The 26695-nt window shown below is 20.0% G+C and overlaps 3 protein-coding genes across 3 annotated transcripts; 1 reads left to right on the top strand and 2 right to left on the bottom strand.

Annotated features, from left to right (window-relative positions):
- Positions 1-1495: 1495 nt before the first annotated feature.
- On the top strand, positions 1496-2569 carry HO173_003488 (uncharacterized protein; the record flags this gene model as incomplete). The annotated part of the gene is made up of 3 exons (XM_037305413.1): positions 1496-2257; positions 2314-2385; positions 2441-2569. 3 exons carry the CDS (start codon positions 1496-1498, stop codon positions 2567-2569), a joined length of 963 nt encoding a protein of 320 aa, XP_037167821.1.
- A 1107-nt stretch (positions 2570-3676) lies between these two features.
- On the bottom strand, positions 3677-4068 carry HO173_003487 (uncharacterized protein; the record flags this gene model as incomplete). The annotated part of the gene is made up of 2 exons (XM_037305412.1): positions 3677-3898; positions 3952-4068. The coding sequence occupies 2 exons, from the start codon at positions 4066-4068 to the stop codon at positions 3677-3679; spliced, it is 339 nt and encodes a 112-aa protein (XP_037167820.1).
- Positions 4069-4097: 29 nt separating this feature from the next.
- HO173_003486 (uncharacterized protein) lies at positions 4098-4394 on the bottom strand (the record flags this gene model as incomplete). The annotated part of the gene is made up of 1 exon (XM_037305411.1): positions 4098-4394. One exon carries the CDS (start codon positions 4392-4394, stop codon positions 4098-4100), a length of 297 nt encoding a protein of 98 aa, XP_037167819.1.
- Positions 4395-26695: the final 22301 nt, after the last annotated feature.

Genomic DNA, 26695 nt, shown 5'->3' with positions numbered 1-26695 from the left:
TAATTATTTAATATATAAGGATATTAAATAATATATATAAAGTTTTTATAAAATTTAAAAGAGATAGATTTTAATAGTAGCGCTTAGATAAATATAATTATAAATTAATTCGATAACAGATATATAATTAATATATCTATCGAACTTATATATATTCGCGAATATTAAAAAAAGATTTATATTAATTTTAATAATTTATAATTTAAAATGATTTTTAAATTTAATATTAACGCTATAAATTTCGAGGATATTAGCTTAATAAGATTATATTTTCTAAAATATAAAAGATAAATCTATTATTATTTATTAGAGAGTTTTATATATACTAATATAGCTCTTATCTAAATACTTTTCTCTAATTTATTATTTATTATTTATTTAATTTATCTTTATTATTAAAATATATATAATTTTAATTTATTTAAATATATATAATAGTATCTTTTAAATATCTTTAATACTCTATATTAGATATATAGAATTTAAAAATTAAAGTATAAATAGTTATTTTAAAAGACTTATATCTTATTTAATATAGAAAAAATAATCTTAAAAGATTAATATTAATAAAGACTTAAATATCTTCGTATTAAAGATAAAATTAATAAAAGAGATAGGCGAAGTATTAAATAATATAGGAAATAAGATAATTAATAAGTAATAAGAGGCTTTAAAGAATATTTTCGTATAAAGAGTAAGTGTAATATAAGGCTATATATACTATATTTTATAAATAGATTTTTATTTATTTATATTTACTTTATAATATTTTATACTATAATTAATATTAAGCTATATAACTATATATAAAAAACTTTAATAAATTATAAATATCGATATTTATAGCGATATATATTTTTAAGATATTCTATATAATATTAAAGATAGATTACTCTATTAATAACTTTCTTCTTCTCTTTAATTATATAAATACTTCTAATTTATAATAAGAGAATTAATATATAACGACTATATAATTATAATATAATTTAGATTAAATTAATATAGCTAGTATATAATCGTTATATAATAGTCTTATAACGATTATATAGCTATTTTCGTTATATAATTATTATATAATAAGTATAGAACGATTATATATCTTCGTAGATGGCTAGAATAGTATCTGTAATCTTAATAATTATTGCTAAGATGTGAAATTATGAGATAAGGTGAATGTGGAAGCATTTGATAACAGTGAGGTATTGAACTAAATAACTACTCCATCTCGAAATTACTCGTACAGAGCTCCGTAATTCACTTCACCCACCCCTCTCACCTCATGTTCTCGCTTCTTTCTACTCGTAGTATCTAGAAGTGAGAACCTCGCTTAAGAGCGCCGGGAGAGTTGACCAATCAAACTACGATTTTCGCGGTGAACTAAGTAGTTTGATTGGTCAACTCTCCCGGCGCTATTAAGCGAGGTTACTCACTTCTGGATACTACGAGTAGAACGCACGTTCCTTATTCTATCGATAGATACTATCCGATTACCATGACGAACCAAAGTCTTAGCGAGAATGGAGTGGACACTAGTACAAGGGTTACTTTTACGAATATGTGGGGGACTGAAGAGCTCCACTACGAGAAGGAGGAGGATCGCTCAAAAAGATACGAACTACCCAGGGAAGTGAAGGTACACTTGATCAAATGGATGTACGAGAATCAAGTCTTCTACATGAACAACTTCGTCCCCAAAGTTGGGGGACCATCCCTAGAGCATTTCTTCGCTGGTTGTGGTCTTGAGGATACAACAAAACCCATGGAGGCGCGTAAATTCTTCAAAAATTCCATTCGAAGTTTCGCAAAGAATTTCACGCGCCAGATCAAGGACCTAATAGGATATGACGGTGACCTAATCCCAATAAGGGCTGGACAATCTGAGATCCGCAACGCGAGGTACTCGCGGGGCTTTGAATATTTCAGCGATGACCACTGGGATGGCAAGGTCGTGAAGAAGTTTTTAGAACCCGAGGAGTTGAATGAGAAAGTTCTGTACGGCTTGCAAAAGCGCTTGTATACCAAAGACGAGTTCGACAAGATCGCGTCACTGATTGCAGAATACAGCCAAGACTACAACCAGTCACCTTCAAGCGATAATGACTTTAGCAGTCCGCTCAGCAACGCGCAACTCTCTTCTTCCACACCAGGAGATGCCACGAGGGTAGGAATCTGGCTGTCTTCATTCCCTGACACCTCAGGAGCCCACGAAGAAGTTCTATTGCCGTCAGCCCCTTCGACCTCATGCTCGTCCGCGGTATTTCCTTCGTCTTTTGGCTTGGCTATCAAAGGGCTGTTACTGACAGCGAACAGTTCCCTAAATTATCGAAGGGCGCTCCTCGCGGCAAAAAGCGCAGCGCAGAAGAAGAACTTGAAATCATACCCGTCAGTCTTTTAGCAGTCTGCCTCCATATCGAAATATAGCTGATAACATAGATAGTCCATTTCTACCCCCACGCCATCTTCGACTGAAGCCAAGAAATACCGAAAGGCAAGTCAAAACAAACGTGTCACTACGAAGACTTTCGAAGTCCTCTCTTGCGTGACCGGCAACAGCCTTCAAACGTGATGCCAGATCCTCCGACGGTACAAGACACCTTAGATCCGTACGTTTCCATCTGCTGACTAGTGCAAAGGAGACCTTTCGATACGGTGTATATGTGGTACTTCATTGGAAATCTGTTGAACGACGTGGATTCTAGGGGGTTGATCTAGCTACATTCGAAGGAACGTGTATGTGGCTATTGATGTAACATCGTTTGTCCCGTTGACACAAGTGCAATGTAAATCAAATTACCAAGAATTCGAGCTCGAAATAGATTGGCTTTAACCAGCTACAGCGATGGCAGGATCGTGGTAATGAGAATACTAAAAATATGAACCCAAGAATCACGGGGTATGTTTACTATTATCAAATAAGGAGAATCAAAAAGTCAATATTAAATACTTGTTCGACAGTCACAGCCTCAGTAATATCCTGTGAGTATTTGACTTCCCTATGTAATGAATGACGGTACGCGCTCTTCACAACCTCTTTCGATGCTCAACCGCCGCTTCTCAAACAGCTTTTGTTCAACGATCAAGAAAGTAGTTCTCCACTGCTCGGAGAAGTGTTCTAGACAATTTTATCCGTTCATTGACATTGGATAACGGAGTTGCTGTGTAGTGTTTTTCACAAGATGTCGTAATTTCTTATAATGTTTACCAATGTAGAAATCGATGAATATCACGAATCGCTTTGTAAAGTGGGCCAGCACTCGTCCTGAGATGGTGTACTCTCTGATACTCTTGAAGACGGTATCGCTATCAGTAAAGTCGGACACGCATAGCTCCCGTACATGCAGAACTCGCGTACACGCAGAACTCCCGTACACGCAGAACTCCCGTACACGCAGAACTCCCGTACACGCAGAACTCCCGTACACGCAAAATTCTCGTATATACATGTTTCCGCGTTTCCGCGCATCTCCGATACACTGCTCGCTAGAAGGGATCGCTCGAATGCCTCCACGCTATAATACGCTTTCTGGCCGGGTCAAATGGTTTTTACCCGAGTACGCCATTCTCTTCGTCTTCCATTCATCTCTCCCCCTTCTCCAGAACGTCGGAAAAGAGCTTTATATCGCATGCTTTGCACAATAGGTTTCCCCCTAGGCCTTCAGATTGAATGCTCGCCTCAAGATTCGTCCAAGTAGCCGGGATTTGCTTTCAAGTTCACGCAAGGTTGATTCAGGTGACGACAAAAGCCTTCTCTGTCTTTGTAAGGCTCGTCGAGACCCTTGTAAAATGCTCCTGTTTCGGCGCCTGCAGTATCATTGGGCAGACATACTGTTGCTGTCTCTGCTTTTGCTGTCATGTGCAACGATCGATTGACAGAGTTCATCCAGTACCATATTGTCTCTTTTTCTTCAGCCAATCAGGGGCCAGCTCCGGATGCTCGTCGCAACATACGGGTCCATGAAGCTTTCCACAAGTCCTACACAAAGGCCTATCAGCCCCCGCCCCAGTCTTCTTTCCCCGCTTTCTCTTCTCTTCCAAAAGCATGGAGCGTGCTTTATCAGCAGTCATATCTGCCGTAACATCCAAATCTTGGTCAATTACTGGAGCTCATCGGGAAGGGACATGGCGAGACAGAGAATTGTCTGCTTGTCAGGCGTAAGAACGACTTTCGTGGCGGCAATCCGTTCTTCGAGTAGCTTGATATGTGTGAGATACTCGGTCATGGATTCGAATTCATCGTATTCCAGAGTGTAATACTCTTTGGTGAGTCGCATGAGTTCGCCGTCACCGGTAACTCGAAAGTGAGTGACTAATCGAGACCACATGAGAAATCCACAGTCAAGTTCATGTGCAGAGAAGCGATCTTTGATACGGTCACTGATAGTGGGTGTCATGATGTCTGCAGCTTCGGGACTGGGGCATTACAATGGTACACACAACGTCATTGTTGCAAAGAGAACGCTTGAGATCAACAAGTCTGCAAGTGAGCAGTGACAGCGAAAATTGGAGGAAGAAGGAGATGAAGAGGGAGAACTTTTCTCGACAGGTCATTGCATGGCAAACAAGCAGGTGAATGGTCTTGCCTGGCCATTCCGAGCCTCAAACATATTCATCCTCGAACACTTCCTCATCTTTCACAACATTCATCAACCGTCCCCTACCACAAGAGCAAACCACATCAATTCCATAGTCCTGATGTCCAGATAAGACACTTAGTTATTAACTATAGAGTTCTATAAAAGAAAAGAGCGACTTAATACGGGCGCGCTAAGGCGTATCCCGTGACGTAGTCACGTATCCGTTGAGACGCTAAGAGTTATGTAATTCGAATTTTAATACTCCCCTTCGTATATATTCTTTTATAAGCGAAACCTAGTAAATATAAAGTTTAATATTAATAATATCGAATTGAGTAGATAAGATAAAATAATTTAATCGATTTTTATTAGATTATTAAAGTAAGATTAGCGTTAGATAATTAAAGTAAAGTCTAAATTAAGTAATTAAAGTAAGATTAACGTTAAGTAATTAAAGTAAAATCTATATCGAATAATTAAGATAATTTAGTACCGGGTAATTAGCGTAAAAATATATTCTCTATATTTCTACTTCTCTATACGAACGAAATTAAAAAAATACGAGATTTAAAGTTCGCGATATTTAAAATAGAATAGATAAAGTAAAAAGTCGAAATCTAAAAACGATTATATTAAATTATAGCGCTTATCTAAATATAATCTAAATTTCACTTTTTATTAAAAAGCGATTTTTTAGAAATTTTATTTTTAAACTATCTAGTATATATTAAAAATCGATTAATTTAAGATCGAAGGATATTTATAAAGATAATTAAAAGAATTAAAAGAAATTCTTCTAGCTATATATCGCCGACTATAAAATTCTTCGCGAGAATTATTTTAGATAATTAATTCTTAATAATTATTAAAATATAAGATAAAATACTTAGTTATATTAATTAGAGAGTTCTATAAAAGAAAAGAGCGACTAGATATAAATATATTAAGACGTATTATATATAATATTACGTAATCGCTAAGACGCTAAAAGTTACGTAATCTAAATTCTAATACTCTCCTTCGTATATATTCTTTTATACGCGAAATTCGATAAATACGAAGTTTAATACTATTAGATAGATAAAAGAAAGATATTAAATAAGATAATTAAGATATTAAGTTATATAGATAAAAGAAAGATATTAAGTAATAGATAAATGCCTATATTAAGATACGCTAGACTCGAATAAGTTAGAGAGCTAAGTAATATATTAAGAATACGAGTAAAGGCCTATAAATTAAATTCATAATTTTTTTTTTGATTAGGGCTATCGAGTAAATAGGTAAGCGATATTTGAATTCCTTACGCTTTAATAATTATAAGACTATATTTAAGAATTATTTTTTTATCTGAAAGCCTACATTTCGTTCTATAATCTTTATAAAAAATGTTAAGATTTAAATAGAAAACAAAAAAGTTATTCTAAAATTAAATAATGTATACCTGTTTTTTGATCAGAGCTGTCCGGCTGTCGAGCGAACTCTAGTAAGCGATATTTGAATTCCTTGCGCTTTAATAATTATTATATCAAATTTTTAAAATTCTTAAAATTTTGGAAAGCGTAAATAACGCTTTATAATTTAAAAAAAAATCTTAAATTTCAATAGAAAATAAAAAAGTCATTCTATTTGTAAATAACGTACTTTAATTTTTTGATAAGAAAGATACGGGAGGGCGAGATTTTGATAATTATGAACGCTAATTTATTTATCTATAATAACTTAGTCGATTTAATTAAAGAGCGTAGTAACTCTAAATTTATAATTGGCTATATATATAAATTCAAGGTTTTATAGCTTAGCTCTATCTTATTCTTTTATATATACTAATAGAATACGCTCGTAATAGTTATTTTAAAAAAAAAAAATTTAAAAAACGATAGTATAAAATTAAGATTTCTCTTTTAATTCTTCTTTCTAAAAAAGCTAGGCGGGAATCTAATAATTACATTTAAGAATAAAATAGCGATATTATAAACGATATTCTTTTTTTAATTATCTTAAATAGAATTAATTAATATTATTAAAATAATATATTTCTTTTTAAAGTAAATAAATAATACTCTTACGTAAAGAGAAGTGCTATAGATTATTTTTCGATTAAAATTAAATAAAATCCTAGAAATTAATAAGATATTAAGTCGATTTCTATAAATAATAATAGAGAAACTATTATTATAGTTTATTTATCTCTTTTAAGTCTATTTAAAAAAAGAATATTATCTCTAAAAGTTTAAGAAAATTAATATAATAATATTAAAAAAGTCGAAGAAAGATAATTATATAAAATTTAAATTATATAGATTAATAGCTTTATTAAATATATTAGAAAAGATATTTAAGATAATAATAATTAAACGTCTAAGCGATTACGTAGAGAATAATAATTTTCTCTTTAGAATAAATAAAGGCGAGAAGGAAGAGTTTTATAAAAATGATATTAGATATAATAATCGAAGTAATATATATAATTTAAGACTATACTAGAGATAATATTATTAATCTTTTATTTCTCTATATTATAAAAGTCTTTAATAACGTCTTTTATTAAAAACTATTTTATAATTTTAGAAAAAAGAAATTTCGAATTTATTAATAAGATATATTTAGAGCTTTTTAAGAGATAAAGCTATATCTATTACGCTAGAAAGAAGAATTAATATAATAAAGTTCGCGGAAAATATATAAATTTATATTCTAAAATATAAATATAATAATTAAGTTACTTACTATAAAATTCGATAAATAATATATAATTTTAAATAACGCGAAGACTTAAATTATAATAAAATCTTCGCTTTAGTAATTAAGTTTATATTCTATAAGACTATCTTTATCTTAATTACTATCGAAGATTAAGATTTAAAATAGATAAACGTTAAAACCGCTTTCTTCTATAAAGACGTTAAAAAGAAAATTTATATAGAGTTATTTATTAATTTTATTTTAAATAAGTACTCTCGGCGAGTTTATAAGCTTAATAAGATATTTTATAGCTTAAAGTAATTTCTATATATATAATATAATATTTTTATTAATTATATATAAGAAATTAATCTTATTTTTATTAATATCGATTATAATAATTTATCGATTTTAATTTTAATATTATAATTACTCTTTATATAAATAATATTCTTATTATTAACTCTTTTTAACTTAATATTAAATTTAAAATAAGTAATTTAAATTTCTATAATTATTATTTAGATATAATTATAACTCGCGACTATATTAATTAAATATTATATTTAAATTAATTAATCTATATTAAATAATTTTTTAGATATTATAAAATATAAAAGTTTAAATTATAATTTATTCTTATAAAAATTAGCGCGTAATTACTCTTCGTCGAGAATAGTTATATAGTATTCGCTAAATTATTAATAAATTATTAATTAGCTATTAAATCTCTTATATATATTATATTAAATATAAAGTTTAATATTATATTCGCTATATTAATAATCTTATAATAATCTTTAAATTCTATTATAACTTATTATATAGCTATTAAGTATATTTTTTAATATCTTAAAATAACTATCTATTAATATCTTATTTATAAAAATTCGCTTTAAGACTTAATTAATTATATCGATTTCGATTAAACTAATAATTATAATATTTATAAATTAACTTTAAATTATATTTATAATTAAAAAATAAGATAATTAACTAATTTTTTAAGCGATAAGTTATTATTATATTATTTATTTAAGAGATAAAATTAATTAATTAAATTTAGATTATAAAAGAAGTTATTTAATTTTAATTTTTTTTAATTAAATTCGTCTTAACGAATCGCTCTAAATAATTATTATCTTTAATAATAATTAAGATATAATTATTTTAATAAAAAATCTTTATTATTATAATTATATTAAGTATAGAAAAGTAATATACGTATACCCCCTTTTAATATATGTACACCCCTTTTTAATATATATATACCCTCCCAAATTCGATTAGCTTCCGCGCGGCCGCTAGCCGCATGGGGTATAAACCCCGCACATAGCCGAAGTAGGGCTATACGAGACGGACAGCGAGGTAGTCGGTAGCGAGGTAGTCGGCAGCGAAATGGATGTCGTACGCCAGTCTACATGCAGGGTAACGAGACTATGTTTGGTACCTTTCAGCTGTAGGAAGGCCAGGTGGCCAATAGATAGTGGATATTCGAGTACGATAGGCGTATTTCTAGTAGCAACGAGAGAGGGTAGCCAGCCAATCAGCTGTCGCCATAGAAGGACAATCTAAAGACCTTACCATTCGACGATTTGAAACCGTCTGACCTTTTAGACTTTATTAGGAGAGGTCTGGGAAGTGGGAAGGCTTGCCTTGCTATTATTAAGAGTCTCGGCAATATTCCCTAGGAAGCTATGTGTAAGGTTTATACCCCATACGGCTAGCGGCCGCGCGAAAGCTAATCGGATTTGGAGGGGTGTATATATATCAAAAGGGGGTGTATATATATTAAAAGGGGGTGTATGTATATTATAAGCTTAAGCTTATCGATATTTAATATAATTAGATACGCGACTAGATTACTAATAATAATATAGATTTTAAATATATTTTTACTAATAAATAGATAGTTAATAAGTTTATTAAAGTCTTATATAAAGATAAATTTAAGCTTTTTCGGAAATTTATTAGCTTAAAACCTCGTCTATAGAATAGTTATTTCTCGTATTCTAGTAATACGCTTACGATTAAGAAAGAATTAACGATAATATCTTATTAAAAGAATAAATAATAGTACCTTATTCGTATTCTAGTAATACGCTTATTATTAAGAAAAAGTCGATTATAGTATTTTAAGAAATAAATGAATTTCGAATAAATTAAGTCTTTCGATTTTATTATTTATATAAAAGTCTATTTCTAATTAATCTTTATATCTTAAATAATCTATTTAAATTATTTATTAAGTCGCTATATTAAGCTTAATACTCTATAAACTTATCTTTTTATATCGAAATAGCTATTTCTTTAATCTTATTATTACTATCGCTATTAAATATTTAAAACTCTTTTAACTTTTTATCTTATCTACTCTATTTTAAATATCGCGAACTTTTAATCTTAAATCGATCGATTTTTAATATATATTAAGTAAACCGAAAATAAAATTTTTAAAAAATCGTTTTTTAATAAAAAAATGAAATTTTTATATAGAGTAAATAGAATTTTTTCTATATATATACCCTCTTTATCTTTATTATTATTACGAAGAATTTTTTATATAGAGCTATTAGTATTAATTAAATCTTAGCGCGTCTTTCTTTTATATATATATATATCTATAGATTATATAGATTAATAGAATAACTTTATATTATATTAATATTATAATATTAAGAATTATTTCTTAATAAAAAGTAGTAATATCTAAAGATTATTTAATAGAAGTTTATTAAATTTATTCGCTTATCTATAGTACCAATTAGTTACGTTACGCCTCTATCTATCTTAATACTTATATCGCTTATTTATTAGTAACTTAGTCTATTACGTAGAGTTACTACACGTAATTATTATCTATATCGCTTATCTATTAATACTTAGCTTATTACGTAAAGTTACTAAGATATATATAAATAAGTAGCTAAGTAATAAATCTTTTAATAGACTATTACTATATCTACTTTTAATTCATCTATTCTTAATATCTCGAACGATTAACTTTGTTATGACTATGGCTATATCTATTAATATTACGACTTAGTACGGCTTAGTATAACTTAGCGCTTAATATAGCTTAATACTCGATATCTTAGTAATAGCTTTTCTTAGAAGAATAATTATAACTTTTATTATTAAAATCTTATATTTATATTTATAATATAATAATTAATAATAATACTAGTATTCGATTTAAAGACGATATATTTAGCTATTATTTCGAATCGAGATTATTTTAATAGTAAATTAATTAATAAAAATCAATTTTATAAAAGAATAATATTATAATAAATTATTATTTTAATAATTAATTAATAATAATATTATTTATATTAAAGATATAATTAGAGATAAAATATTAAGTATTCTAATTATTTATCTAATTCGCATTTATATAACTAATAAATAATTTTAGATCTTCTTTAAATATTAATTATTAGTTTTTAATATTATTTAGATATTAAAAAATATACTTAATAGCCTTTTAATAAGATTTATTAAAATTTAAAATATATCTAAAAATTATTAAAATAATAAATATAAGATTAAATTAAATATTTAGTATTATATATATAAATAATTTTATAATTACTTAATTAATAGATATAGCGAGATTAATTAATAAAAATAAAATTATCTTTAATAATATAGAATTTATTATTATTAATAAAAATAGATAAACGCGTAAAGCTTAATATATTATATTTTTTTAGAAATTTCTTAATATAATCTTTTTAGCTAAGATATAAAATTCGATTAATATAATTTTTAATAATTATTATATTAAGATAATAGATATAAAATTTTAAATTAATTATCTTAAACTTCTTATTAAGCTTATTCTTAATATTCTATATTTTAATTTTATTAGAATTTATAAATAGAATATTATTTATATAAATAGCGATAATAATAATATTATTAATAAATATAGAGAAATTAATAGTAATATATTTAAAACTTAGTTTTTTTAAATAGATTATAAAAGTATTATATTAAATTTTAGAAGATTATTTTAGATCGTAAAGTATCTTAATAAGCTTATATATTTTATTCTTTTAATTTTTAATTTTAAAGTTAATAGATTAAATAATATAAATTATTTTCTTAATATTATCGTATAGAAAAGTAATTTTAATATTTATTTATTTAATCTCTTAGTTTAAGATAGCTATTAATATAAAAATCGCTTTATAATTTATAAATTTAATAATAAAAGCGAAGATTTCGTTAAAATCGATCTTTTTTATTATTTAAAATTATAAATAATTTAGTAAGCTTTATATCGTATAATCTTCTTTATAAGACTACGCTTAAGCTTATAAATTTATTAATCTTCTAAAATATATATATTTAATAAAAGATTTATTAGAATTTAAGTTCTATTAATAATAAGTAAATTAACTTTTTTTTTAATAGTAATTTTCTAATATATTTTATAATAAAAATTTAATATAATCTTCTTATAGATTTAAGATTTATAAAATTTAAAAGAAAAAGCTTTTATTAATAACGCTAGAGGATTTAAAGAGAGTTTTTTATATATTCTTAAAATATCGAATAGATAATTTATCGCTAAAATTAGATTATAATTATTTATAAAGTAAGTAATAAATCTAAAAAACGTCGTCGTAGAGGCTATAAAGAGAGTTTTATTATTAAATATATTAGATAATTATTTTTCTAAAAATTTTAAATTAATTAAAACTATTAATTAATTTTTTTTAAAAATTTAAATAAAATTAAATAAATTATTAGCTTTATCTTTAACGAAAGTTATTTATCTCTTTTAACGATTTTTTTTTAAATTATAAATAAAGAGAGAAAATAATTTTTAGAGATAATTAATAATTTTAATAAGTCGATAATTATTACGATAGACTACTATTTTAATATTAATATATATATTCTTTTTTAAAATAAAGAATATAGACTTAGAAGAGATATTATTAAATTATTTAATATTAAAAATAATAATAGTTTTATTACTATTTAAGAGTATATAATAAAAATAATTTTAATAGTTTATAAGTTATTTCTTAATTATATAATCTTAATACTTTTTTTAATAAATAATTTTAAATATAATCTAATAGAAGTTTATTTATTTAATAATATATAGATAAAAAATTTTAATAAAAATTAATATAAATTTTAAAAGAAGTAATATCTCGCTTAATTATAAGTTAATAATTATATAAATAATTTCTAATATAAATAAATTCGAATCTAATACTTTTATAGTAGATTACTCTTTTTAAATATTATATTAATTTTATATTAAATAATAATATCTAATTATTTAAACTTATTATTTATTTAAAATTTTTTTAATATAATACTTTTTTAGATAATTTCTCTAAATAAATAAAAGGCTTTTATTTTATAATTTTAATATTTTATATTATAATTAAAGCGAAGGCGAGTATAATAATAATAATTATATTTTATATTATTAAGAAAAAGCTTAAATATAATAAGAAAAAAACTCGTTAAATTTATTTAATAAAAGATAGATATTAAAATATAAAGTAAAATTATTTAAAAAAATAATTATAAATATATAGTTATTATAAAAAATATTAAATAATCTTTAGAGATTAATATAAATTAAATTATTTTTTTATCTTTTAAAAAATAATATAGTATTTATAAAACTTTATTTTAAGATTAACTATAAAATATAATTTATAAATATTATTAAAAAAAGATTTAAAAAGATTTATTTTAATATATATTTTAATTATCTTTTTAACGTTTTAAATATCTAAATAATTTATATAAATATATTATATATATAAAATATTTTTATTAATTTAAGATTTTTATTTATTAAAAAACTTTATAAACTTAATAAGAAACTTATTATAAATAGAATTTTTTTTATTAATAATAATTAAGATTAAAGAAGTATTTTTTTAAATATTAAACGTATAAAGACGACTTTAAATATATTTAAAAAAAAACTATTACTTTTTTATAAAAAGATTACTAGAAATAAAAGAAAGCGAGTATTATTACTCCTCTAATTATTTCTTAAAAATTAAATTAAAATCGTATTTTAATATATATTAAATATTATTAAGAGTTTAAATACGCTTTAATACTCTTTATTTTATATTTAAAGTTAATATTATTAAAGCTAATAGCTATATAACTATTATTAATAAATTTATTAATAAAATAAAATTTTTAAAATTTAAAGAAAATTTTAAAAATTAAGAAATTATAAATAATATATTAAGTATATATATAATTACGAAGTTAAGAGAGAGATATTATTATTATAATAGAATATAAAAATAAAAAGTTTAATTATAAAAACTTTATTTAAAAATTTAATCTTAAAAAAATTTATAAATTTTATTAATTTAATTAATATTATTAATATTTAGAAGTTATATAATAAATATAATAGTAATATAAATTATAAATTTAATTTAATATTAATATTATCTTAATAATTTTTAATAATAACGCTTTAATATTAATATTTAATATATTCTAAAAACTTGTTGAAAGTAGTAGATGAAACACTTAGTTGATTAGATCTAACTGCAGAGAGCATCACGAATATATATGTCGCTAAGCCTCGGTAAACCTTCCTCGCCTCGACTAACCTTCCAATTTAGTTAGATAACATATTTCGATACTTTCATATACTCGAAATGCAGCTCGAATCAAATAAGTAGAAAAACGAAAAAATACCCTTACCCCCTACCCCCCCATTCGAGCAAATAGCCATATCCGAACGCCGGGTGGCAAAGGTGAAGAGGGCATATGCATGGGAAAATTCCATCCACCCCATACAAAAAATTCCATTTTTTTTTTTTTTTTGTTTTTTTTAAAAAAGTTTTGATTTTCCAGTCCACTTAGTGTACATTAAAGATCGATTGATTAAAGGCCGAAAGTTTATAACGTCCACAATAGAGTAGATAATATGAAAAGTTGAAATCTAAAAACGACTATATTACGTTTTGGGGTATCTAGTCCTTTAGCGATATAATAGTAATATACGCCCTATAAATACGAATAAGATAGATAAGGTAAGAGTTCTAAAAGAGCTTTAAAGAATTTAATAGCGGTAGTAGTAGTAGCGCTAAAGAAATAGCTATTTCGATATAAAATAGTAAGTTCGTATAGAGTGTTAAAGCTTAATATAGCGGCTCGGCGGGCGACCTAAGTAGATTACTTGAAGATATAGAGAATTAATTAAAAGTAGGCTCCAATAATATCAAAAGTAATAATTTCGGAAATTTATTTACCTCTTTAAGATATTAAAGTTAATTCTTTCTTAATAATAATTTATTTACCCCTTAAGATATTAAAGTTAACTCTTTCTTAATAATAAGCGTATCGCTAAAATATAAATTTATTTACCCCTTAAGGTGCTATAGTTAACTCTTTCTTAATAATAAGTATATCGCTAAGATATAAGAAATAATTATTCTATAGACGAGGTTTTAGATTAATAAGTTCTTAAAAGAGCTTAAATTTATTTCTATATAGGGCCTTAATAAGTCTATTAACTATCTATTTATTAGTAAAAATATATTTAAAATTTATATTATTATTAGTAATTTAATTATATATTTAATAATATTAAATATTAATATACTTAATATAATTATAATACTAAAAATTTTTTATTAAAGCGATTATATCTTTAATTATTATTAAAGATAATAATTATTTAAAGTAATTTATTAAGATAAATTTAATTAAGTAATTTTTAAAGTTAAATAACTTTCTTTATAATCTAAATTTAATTAATATATTTAATTTTATAGATAGATAATATAATAATAACTTATCGCTTAAAAGATTAGTTAATTATTTTACTTTTTAGATTATAAATATAATTTAAAATTAATTTATAAATATTATAATTATTAATCTAATCGAAGTCGATATAATTAATTAAATCTTAAAGTGAATCTTTATAAATAAGATATTAGTAAATAGTTATTTTAAGATATTAAAAAATATACTTAATAGTCGCGTAATAGACTTTAATAGAATTTAAAGAATATTATAAGATTATTAATATAGTAAATATAATATTTAATCTTATATCTAATATAGTATATATAAGAGATTTAATAGTTAATTAATAAGTTTTTAGTAACTTAATAAATATTATATAATTATTCTTAATAAAAAGCGATTATGTGTTAATCTTTATAAGAGTAAATTATAATTTAAACTCTTATATTTTATAATATCTAAAAAATTATTTAATATAGATTAATTAATTTAAATATAATATTTAATTAATATAATTATAAATTATAATTATATTTAAATAATAATTATAAAAATTTAAATTAATTATTTTAAATTTAATATTAAGTGTATTCTTAATTTGTTAAATATTAGATTAAGAAGAGTTAATAATAAAAATATTATTTATATAAAGAGTAATAATAATATTAATATTAAGATTAATAAATATATTATAATCGATAATATTAATAAAAATAAAATCGATTTCTTATATATAGTTAATAAAGATATTATATTATATATATAAGAATTACTTTAAACTATAGAGTATCTTATTAAGCTTATAAACTTATCAAGAATACTTCTTTTAAGATAAAATCGATAGATTATTTTATATAGATCTTCTCTTTAATGTCTCTTATAGAGAAAAGCGATTTTAATATTTATTTATTTTAAATTTTAATCTTTTAATAGTAATTAAGATAAAGATAGTTTTATAGAATATAGACTTAATTATTAAAATAAAGATTTTATTATAATTTAAATCTTCGCGTTATTCGAAATTATATATTATTTAGCGAGCTTTATAGCGAGTAACTTTATTATTAAATTTATATTTTAAAGTATAAATTTATCTATTATAAAGTATAATACGCTTATAAAATAGATTAATAAGAGTCTAAATATTATTCTCTTTTAGCGATATAAATTCTTCGATTATATCGCCTTTTTATTATTTATAAAAAAAATTATTTATTATAATCTCTTTATAGATCTTTAATTTATATAACTTTATATTTATAATTTAAATAATTATAATATAAAGTATAAAAGAATTTAAAGAGAGATTTCGTGAGGATTAAGTAAGAATAATTAGAATATAAAGATATATTATTTTATATTATAGAGGTAGACGAAGGTGTAATAATAGAAATATTTATATCGAAGTTAAAAGAAGTTATTATAAACTTTAAAGGCCTTAAAATAAATCTAAATAATTAAATAAGTTTATTTATATTTATTATATTTATAGAAAAAAAATTTCTAGCTAAAAAAGATATTATAGATTTAGGTATATTTCTCTTTATAGCTAGAATTATTTAGTAATTAAAAAGATATTAAATCGAGTAAGAGTTTATTCTTTTCTCTATTTTATATAACTTTTAATAAGTATATAATATTATTATCTAATAGTAGTATTTGATAAATATAATTATTATTATAATTTATAAGAATATCTTTTTAAGGTGGATATTATTCTTTCTTTTATTTAATAACTAATTTTTTTATTATAGCGAAGCCCTTAATTTTAATATATTTAATATATATTAGATGAGATTTATATCTAATATAAATCTTATATAAAATAAATTTATAATTTATAATAGAGCTATAATTATAAAGATAGTTTATTATTATTATAAGCTTTAATTAAAACTTTTAATTAATATTAATATTCTCTATAATAATATTAATAATATAAAGAGAGTTTAATTAAATTATTTAATAATCTTATTTTATTTAAGATTTTCTAATTAAATTAACTTTTAAGTAATATTATAATTAATATAATAGATATCGAAATTATAATTTTTATACTCGCTCTTATAATTACTTTGTAGACGTCTAATAGTAAAGTTACTATATTTATTATAAAGCTAAAAGCGCTTAAAAGCGATAAAGATATCGCTCTTTTATTTGATAATCTTTAATCTTTAAAGCGTTTATTATAGTTATCTAGAAAGATAATAAAGTATTTTTCTTTATCGAAGCCGCGCGGGATAATAAAGCTATAGATATCGATATAAATTAAATTATTTAATCTTTCCTTTAGGCGAATATAAGATTTATATAATATATTCTTTATCTTTTTAATAGTATATAAAGTGTAAAACTTTATTTTTATAATCTTTTTAATAAGATTTATACTCTTAAATAACTTAACAAGCTTTTAAATATTTTAATATCTTAAATAATCTATATAAGTATATTAAAGATTAAAAGTTTCTTTATTAATTTTATAAGATGTATTATCGAAGTTAAAATTAAAATTAGAGTTAGAGATATTAGACTTAGCGAAAATAGAAATATCTTTATTTATTAAATTAGTTTTCTTTTTATATTTCGAAGTAATCTAAAGTATAGCGAACTTTATATTATACTATTTAAGTATTAATATAAATATTAATTTAACTTTAAACGATATTAATATAGATTTTAACTTTTATATATAAAAGATATATAGATTATTTTTCTATAGTTAAGCGATAATATTATAATAATTAATTTTAATATTATTTAAAACGAATTTTATAGATAAACTATTATATATTAATTATTTTTAAGAAATTAGATTAAGAGATAGCTCGAAAAGATAAAGAATATTAATAAGAATTAATTTCTTCTTTTTTATTATCGATAATAGTACTAAAATATACTTTATTAATATTAATAAAGATAAGAAAATTCTTAATATCCTTAATTAGATAAATATTATTAATTTTAAAATTAAGAAAATAATATTTAATAAAGATATTTTAATAAGAAGTAAAGTACTATAAGTAGATATAATTTAAAGTTTATTATATAGAGAGCTATCGAATTTAGCGATATATATAATATATATTTCTTTTTTAATATTGATAAAATTATGATAACGCTTTCTACTAGATTTATAATTTTTATTCTTATTCTTTTTATTATTAAACTTAAAGTTATTATTTTAAATATTATCTTTATTATTATTATCGTTAATATCTTTATTTTAACTCTTTTTATTAAATTAATTATACTTTATTTTAATATAATAATATTTTTTATAATAAATATAATATTTAACTTATTTTTAAATTATATAATTATTAAAATTAGATATAACTTTCTTCTATAACTTAATAATAATAATAAAATTTAAATTATTTAAAATAAAATAATAAAAATGTTAAGTAATAAAGATATAGTTAAATTTAATACGCTTAGAAGATAAATTAATAATTATCTAAATAAATTAAATAATAATATACTTTAGCGAGAAGATAGACTCTATATTTATCTTATTTATTAATTTATAATTTTAAATATAATAAATAAAATAGATATTATAGATCTTATCTTAACTCGATATAAAAGAGAAAAATAAAAAAATTAATTTTTAATTTTAATTTAGATAATATATTAATAATATTAATATAAATACTCTTTAAGATGAAGATTATAAAATTTAATATATCTTTATATTAATTAAGATTTAGCTTAAGTAATTCAATAATAGAAATTATTAAAAGTATTAAAATCTTTAAACTTATTATTAATAATAATAATCTTTTATAGAAGATAGATATTAATTTCGCTTTTTAGATTTAATAGTAAATTATTATTAAGATAACTCTAAATAATATTAATAGTTAATTTATATCTTAGCTTTTATTTAATAACTTTATTTTTAATAATATTAATAAGTCTTATAACTTTAACGTTAAATATATTTTTAATTAAGATAAAAATAATAAAGTAATCTTTTTATTTAATTTTAATAAATTTAATAAAACGCTATATTATAAGATATTAATATATATCTTACTATTATATTTAAAGATCTTTAAACTTTTTAAACTTAGTAATATAAAGAGATAACTCGCTAGACTTTATATTTAAATTAATTTCTTTTAATATAACTTTTAACTTTGATATATTATTTAAAATATAAAGAAATTAAGAGTTTATAAGAGGATTAAATTTAATAGACTATATAATAATATTAAAGAGATTCTTACTATTAATTAATTCGAGAGATAACTCGCGAATTAAATTATTAAAAGTTATAAAGTTATTAGAGAGATAAATAGATATATAATTATATTCTTAACTTTTTAAACGCTTTCTAAATTAATATTAAGACTTTATTTAATATCTAATTATATTAAGAGAAATTACGCTTAAAGATATATTTATTTATGTATACTTTATTATATAATATATAAAATTATTTTTAAGAAGATATTTAAAGATATAATAAACGCGTATAATCTATATAGCTTTTAGACTTATCTTAAATTATAAAAGATATTAATAAATAATTATATTTAAAGTATTTAATATTATCTTAATTAAAAGAAGATATTAATATATAATTATATTTAAAGTATATAATATTATCTTAACTAATATAATTAAATAAAGAATTTTTTTAAGATATAATTAAATTTAAAGATAATTAAATAGATATAAAGTCTATATTAAATAAAAAATCTAAAAACTCTTTATATTCTTTATCTTATACGCGATAATTATATTCTTTATTAATTAGATATTTAATTATTAACTCTAATAACTTATTAGTTAAGCGATTAATAGTATTAATATAATAATATTTTATTATAATCTATCTAACTAATATAACTTATATTTTAGATTAAAAAATAAAAATATTTCTTTATATACTACCCCTTTTATAATTATATTATTTCTATTTATAGATTTAGCGTTTTATAGATAAAATTAATATCGTTTAAAGCGCTTAGCTAATTAATTAATTTAATAAAATTTTTAATTAATTTAATATTTAAACTCTTTATTTTAATTTCTCTATTTTTTAATATAATAATTAAAAATAGTAATAGCGAGGTTTTTATAAGAGTTATACGCTATTATGTAATAAGTATAATTTATAATTTAGAGATTTATAAAGCTTAAAGAGTACTATTAAATTATCTTAAAGTAAATTAATTAGATATTTAATATTATAATAATATTACTAAGCGATATAATATTATAATAAAGCTTTCTTCTATTTTTAAGTACTTAATATTTAATTAATAAGCTAGCTAGCTTATAAGTAATATATTAAATAAATATTTTATAATTTAGGTTTATAATCTATTAAAAGTAATAGATAAAATACTTAATTAATTAGATCTAACTGTAGAGAGTATTATAAATATATATAATTATAGTTTTTATAATAACTATTAAATAAAAAATTAATTAAATTATATTAATTTTAATATAATATTAAAGATCTAATAAAATAAAGAAATCTTATATATTTTACTTTTATTTATAATAATTAAAAGCGTTTTTAAATATAGAAATTTAATAAAATTAATTTAAATTAACTAAAAGTTTAATATTAATATATTTAGATATAATACTATTTATAAAAATTTAATTTAATTTTTAAAACTTAATAAAATAAAGCTTTAATAAAAATTTAAATTTAAAAATAAGATTTATAATGTAGTAGAGTTTAATAAAATAGATAGAGTAGATAATATTAATAAAATTAACTTTATTATAAATTTAAAAAGCTCTTTATTTAAGATTAACTTTAATAATAATTTAAAAATAAATAAATTTAATATAATAATAAAATTAGTATAAGAAATTAAAGTATACTCGCTATCGATATTATTTATATCTAAAATATTTATAATTATTTAAAATATATAAAAGAAATCTCGCTAAGCTTTAAGATTAGCTCAATATAATTTAAAGCGTTATTTAAAAAAGAATTTTATATTATAATCTATAATATAATTAATAATATTCTAAAGAGATAAACTTTAATTTATAAGTGCTAAAGAGAAATATAATATAAATATATAATAATTTAATAAAATATTATCTCTCTTTATACTTAAAAAGAAGTTTAATTAAATTCTATCTTTTATACTATTATCGCGATTATCTTAATTATCTTCTATTATATTTATAATATAATATTATTTATTTATTAACTCTTCTATTAAAAAAATTAATTAAGATTAAATATAAGATTACTTATAATTTTATTTTACTCGCTTATTAAATTTAATTAAAGCTTCTTCGCGAGATTATACTTTATTTTTATAAATATAAAAAATAATTACTCTTTAATCGCTATATTAAAAAATAATTTCTAATTATATATTAATATATTTAATATATAAGATATAAGATATTTTCTCTTTTAGCGTTATATTATTATTTTAAATTAGATTTTAATCTTTATTATAGAAATTATATAATAAGATATTAGAGTTTAATCGCTTATTATTAATTTTTAATATAATAAAATATAAGAATAAAAATATATTATTTTTTATTTTTAGCGTATTTTATTTAATAGAAGAAAATTAGTAATATTTTAGCGATTATAGTAATTATATAACGAAAAGATATAGATATATAATACTCTATTACGATATATAATAGCTTTAATATTATATAATTAAGTATAATATACTTTAATTTATTTAAAATTATCTTATATTAGAGATAATGTAAGAGTTTATATATTAAATTATTAATATAATATATTAATATATTAATAATTTCGATATAATCCCCCTTACTCGCGACTTTTATTCTTTTTATTAAAAATATATTTAGCGTATATTATCTAATTAGAATAATTATTTTAAAGTAAAAAATATCTATATTATAAAGATTAATAAAAGAAATTCTCCGCGATTATAACTATTATTATTTAATAAATATTAATATAATAAATACGCTAAAAGTAGTTATAGCTACGATAAATAATAAATAAATTATAAAATAGTTAAAATAATTATCGAGTAAAGTTTAAGCTTATAATTTATTAAAATATAAGATAGAATATTTAGTTATATTAATTAGAGAATTCTATAAAAGAAAAGAGCGACTAAATATAAATACACTAAGGCGTATTATATAATTATATCACGTGATCCCCAAGACGCCAAGAGTCACGTGATCCGAATTCCAACAATATCAAATAATTATTTTTAATTCTAAGACTTTTTATAGCGGTATCTAAGGCTATTTCTATAAGTATTTTTTTTAATAGAATATACACTTTAATACTTCGCGCTCGAAAGATAGAAACTATTAAAAGTTGTTAAAATCGAGAAATAAAGCGTTTAGATTTATATAATTAGGAAATCAAAGAAGATTTAATTAGATATATATTTGAAAGATCTATAAATTTAATAAACTCTTTAATTATTAATTCTTTATCTTAATATTAGTTAACTTTTTAAATTATTATCTTTCTATCTCGCTAGAATATAAGATTAAAAAATCTAAGAATTCGTTTAAATCTTCTCTCGGAAATTCGTCGAAATTTAAAGTCTTAAAAATCTATTTAAGAGTTTTATCGATAATTAAAAAAGCTTAATTATCTTATAATTAAGAATAAGTTAATTTACTTATAAATAAGAGTTATCTAATAAAATATAGAGCTTTATTAAAATTTTAATTTTAATCTTAAATCTAAGTTTATTTTTAGAAAAAAATTGTTATTTAAAATTAATTTTAGATTATTATTAGAATTAAAATAATCGTCTATCTCGAGAATATAATTACTTATTTATCCGAAATAATTATCTCTCTCGAGAATATAAAAATCTTTAAAACGATTTTTAATTATATAAGTATTCTAATTATTAGAAATCTTCGAATTAATAAAAAACTTCGAAGCTTCGTTTAAGAGACGTTATAATATTTAATTCTTAAAAATACTTCGCGATCTTCTTTATTTATTGTTTTCGATATATCGCGAAGTTAAAAGATAACGCTTTTATTCTTTAAGTACTTTTAATATATTTAAAAAAAAATCTTAAAATAGTATAATAATTTTTTTATAAGAGTTTATTAAAAGATAAATTATAATTTAATAATATAGAAAGATAAATTTCTTCGAGAGTATCGATTAAATCGTTTCGAATCTCTAAAGAAGATAAAAAAGATAAAATTTCGTTTTAATAATTTCTTCGTTATATTAAATTAATACTTAATAAAAAAATTAACTATCTATATAATATTAAGATTATTAATAAAAATATAATTATTAGATATCTCTAATAAAGGCTAGATATAAATTTAACTCTCATTATATTTATATATAAAAAGAGAGATATAATTAAGAATTTTAATAGACGAATTTATAATAATAAGATAGCGACGAAGCGTATTTATAAGATAAATAAATCTCGCTAAAAGTTTAATTTATTAATAATTTTAATATTAATTAGAGTTTAGCGATTCTTTAAAAATTTAATAATAAAAAAATTAATTTAAATTATAAAGTTTAAATTTAAGATTAAGTTAGATATTAAATTTAAGTAATTATTAAAGATATTTAAAATTAAAGAAAATAAATATTAATTTAAAAGGTTATTTTTTTATTTTTATAGATATTATAGCGAAGATTACTTTATTAAAATAATTATTATTAAAAAAATAGTTAAAAGATTATAAAGATTAATTTAAAAGAAATAAATATTAATAAAAAAAATAGTAATAAGAAAAACTATAATAAGAAAGAAGAGGAAGATCTTAATATATATAATCTCGAGATTTATATAGCTCTAAAAACTTTAATAAAAGAGGAAAATTAAAGAGAATTCTTTTAGAGCTTCTAATTAATAATCGAAGTTCGATTAAAAAGAACTTTACTATTATATTAACTATAAGAATATCTTTAAATATTATATTAAATCCTTAATATTATTTATAAATATCTTTTAAAAATATTAATAATTTAAATTTTATATTAATATTAATTATAAATATAGAATTAGAAAGTAATAAGAAATATAATATAGTATTTAAGAAGTTTTTTAATACTATAAATAATTATTATAGTAAAAATAAATAAATATATAATTTTTATATAAACTTTAACTTTAAAGTATTTTTAATATCTAATTAATATTATTTAGAATTTTTTAATTAGAATAAAGTCTATTCTATACTTAATAAAAGAAGACTTCGCTATAAAAAAATAGAAGCTAGTATATTACTATCGCGGGATTATATATATTTCTTTATTAATATATATATAATAATTAAAAAAGAAGTAATAGTCTTAAGAGAATTTTATATTATAATATAATTATCGATATTAATATTCTAAAATTAAATAAAATAAATATTTAATAAGAAGAATTTAATTTTATTATTATTAAAGATAAAGGCGAGGTTTTTATTCGGGTAACTTAAAAAATTCTAAGAATTAAAATTAAGATCCTAAAGTTATTATTTATATTTATATTATTAATAAAAATAAAATTTTTATAAATATTAAAGTATAGAAAGATTAATATCTATATAATATTAACTATAATCTTTAATTAAATATAGATTAAAATATTTCTATTAAGTATTAATCTCTAATATCGAAATACTCTTATTTATTTAAATCTATTCTTATTATTAATTTTTAATTTAAATTTTTTATATTAGATATCTAAGTCGTAATTAATAATAATTTTTAAATTATTTCTATAATTAACTTTAGAGAATAATCTATTAAGATTTATAAGAACTAACTATTAAAAAGATTATTTATTTTTTAAAACTTAATTAAATTTATAAAGATAGATTTTTATTTTATCGATATCTTTATAAAAAAGTTTAAAAAGAAATCGAATATACTATATATTATAGATTTCTTAAAAAAATTATAATATTATAGATAGATATTTTCGAATATTAAAAATTAGAAGATAAGAAATAAATTAAAAAAGTATTTAAAAAATATTAAATACTATTCTAGCTTAATCTAAGACGTTTTAATAATAAATTTAAAATATTAATATCTTTTAAAGATAAAATAAATTCGCTAGATTTAAATAAAATTCTTATAATCTATTTTAGCGAAATCGTTAAGCTATAGATTTTATTTTAAATTTATTAATAAAATAAGATTATATTAAGAAGATATCTTTAGAAATTTCTTCGGCTATCTTTTTATTAATTTTTATAATATAAAAAAATAGTAAATCTCGAGTTATCGTTAATTTAAGAAAGATAAATATTAAATTATATTTTAATATTTATTTATTTTTTAAGTAGGATATTATATTAAGAACTTTAGATAAATTAATAATCTTCTTATTTATTAATCTAATTAAAGATTTTTTTTAATAATCTATTAAATTGTCGAATTAATAGAAAATTATTTTTATTAACTCTTATCGAAGATAAGAATAATTAAAAATCTCTATTATAGATCTTATAAATATCTTAAAAAAAATCGAATAAAACGACTTTTTACTTTATATTTTTAATAATTTATTCTAATCTATATTAATAATATAATTATTTTTTTAATATCTCTTAATAATTATATTAAATATCTTAATTAGATATTAGATTTACTAGAAAAAAGCGAAATAACTCTCTTACTCTTTAAATATTATTTTATTTATTTAAATATTATCGCGTTTAAATATTATATTTCTAGATTTAATCTTAATATTATAAAAGAAAAAATTAAAACGATTTAAAAAATAATCTTTTTAAGAAATTTTAGATAGTTAAAAATCGAATTAGATTTCTTTAACTATTATTAGATCTTTAATTAAATTTAAAATCGAAAATTTTAAAAGAAGCTCTAATAAGAATAGATCTTAATAAAATTATATAAAAAAGAAATAACTTTTAATTAATATCGATTTAGATCTTATAAAGATAGCTAAAATTTTTAAATTAAATAAGTTTATTATTAAAGTATTAGATTTATAAACTAATTTAAAATATTATAAAATTTAAAAGATTTTAAAAAATAAACTTTATAACGTATTAACCCTTATTTTCTTAAACTTTAATTAATTATTTATATTATATATTAATAGTAGTAGAAAAAAAGATTATAAAATAATATTATATTAAATTAATATTAATAAAATTAAATAATTAATCTTATTTCTATCGCGCGATTTTAGCGATATTAAAATTTAATATTAAATTATAAAGTTAAAGATTAAGATCTTAATTTAAACTTTAATTAAGCTTTTTAATTTTTCGATAATAGAGATTTTATAATAATTACTAATTATATTATCTTAAAATTTACTCTTTAAAATAAGATTAATAATTATTAATTTATTTAATTAAATAAATAAACTCTATATTTATTAATTTTTTAATCTAAAATAAAAATTATATATAGAGTTAAAAAAACTTATAATAATATTAATAAACTATTTTAGTTTTTTATTAAAGATTTAATTATAGAAGAAATATCGATAAAGAATTTAGATATAATTAGCGTTTTTTCTAAAATAATATTATAAATTAAAAAGAAATTTCTTAATAAAATTTCTACGATCTTATCTAATAATTTATATTTCGATTATATATATAAATAAATTTAGAAATAAATAAAGGATATTAAAGATTTAAAATTTAATTTATAAATTATTTATTAATTTTATTATCTTGATATTAATTTAAAA

This window comes from Letharia columbiana, assembly GCF_014066305.1.
Source record: "Letharia columbiana isolate WasteWater2 chromosome Unknown Sc0000008_s0, whole genome shotgun sequence".
Classification (NCBI taxonomy): domain Eukaryota; kingdom Fungi; phylum Ascomycota; class Lecanoromycetes; order Lecanorales; family Parmeliaceae; genus Letharia; species Letharia columbiana.
Note: the sequence above shows the minus strand (reverse complement) of the source record. Positions and strands in the feature narration are given on the sequence as shown.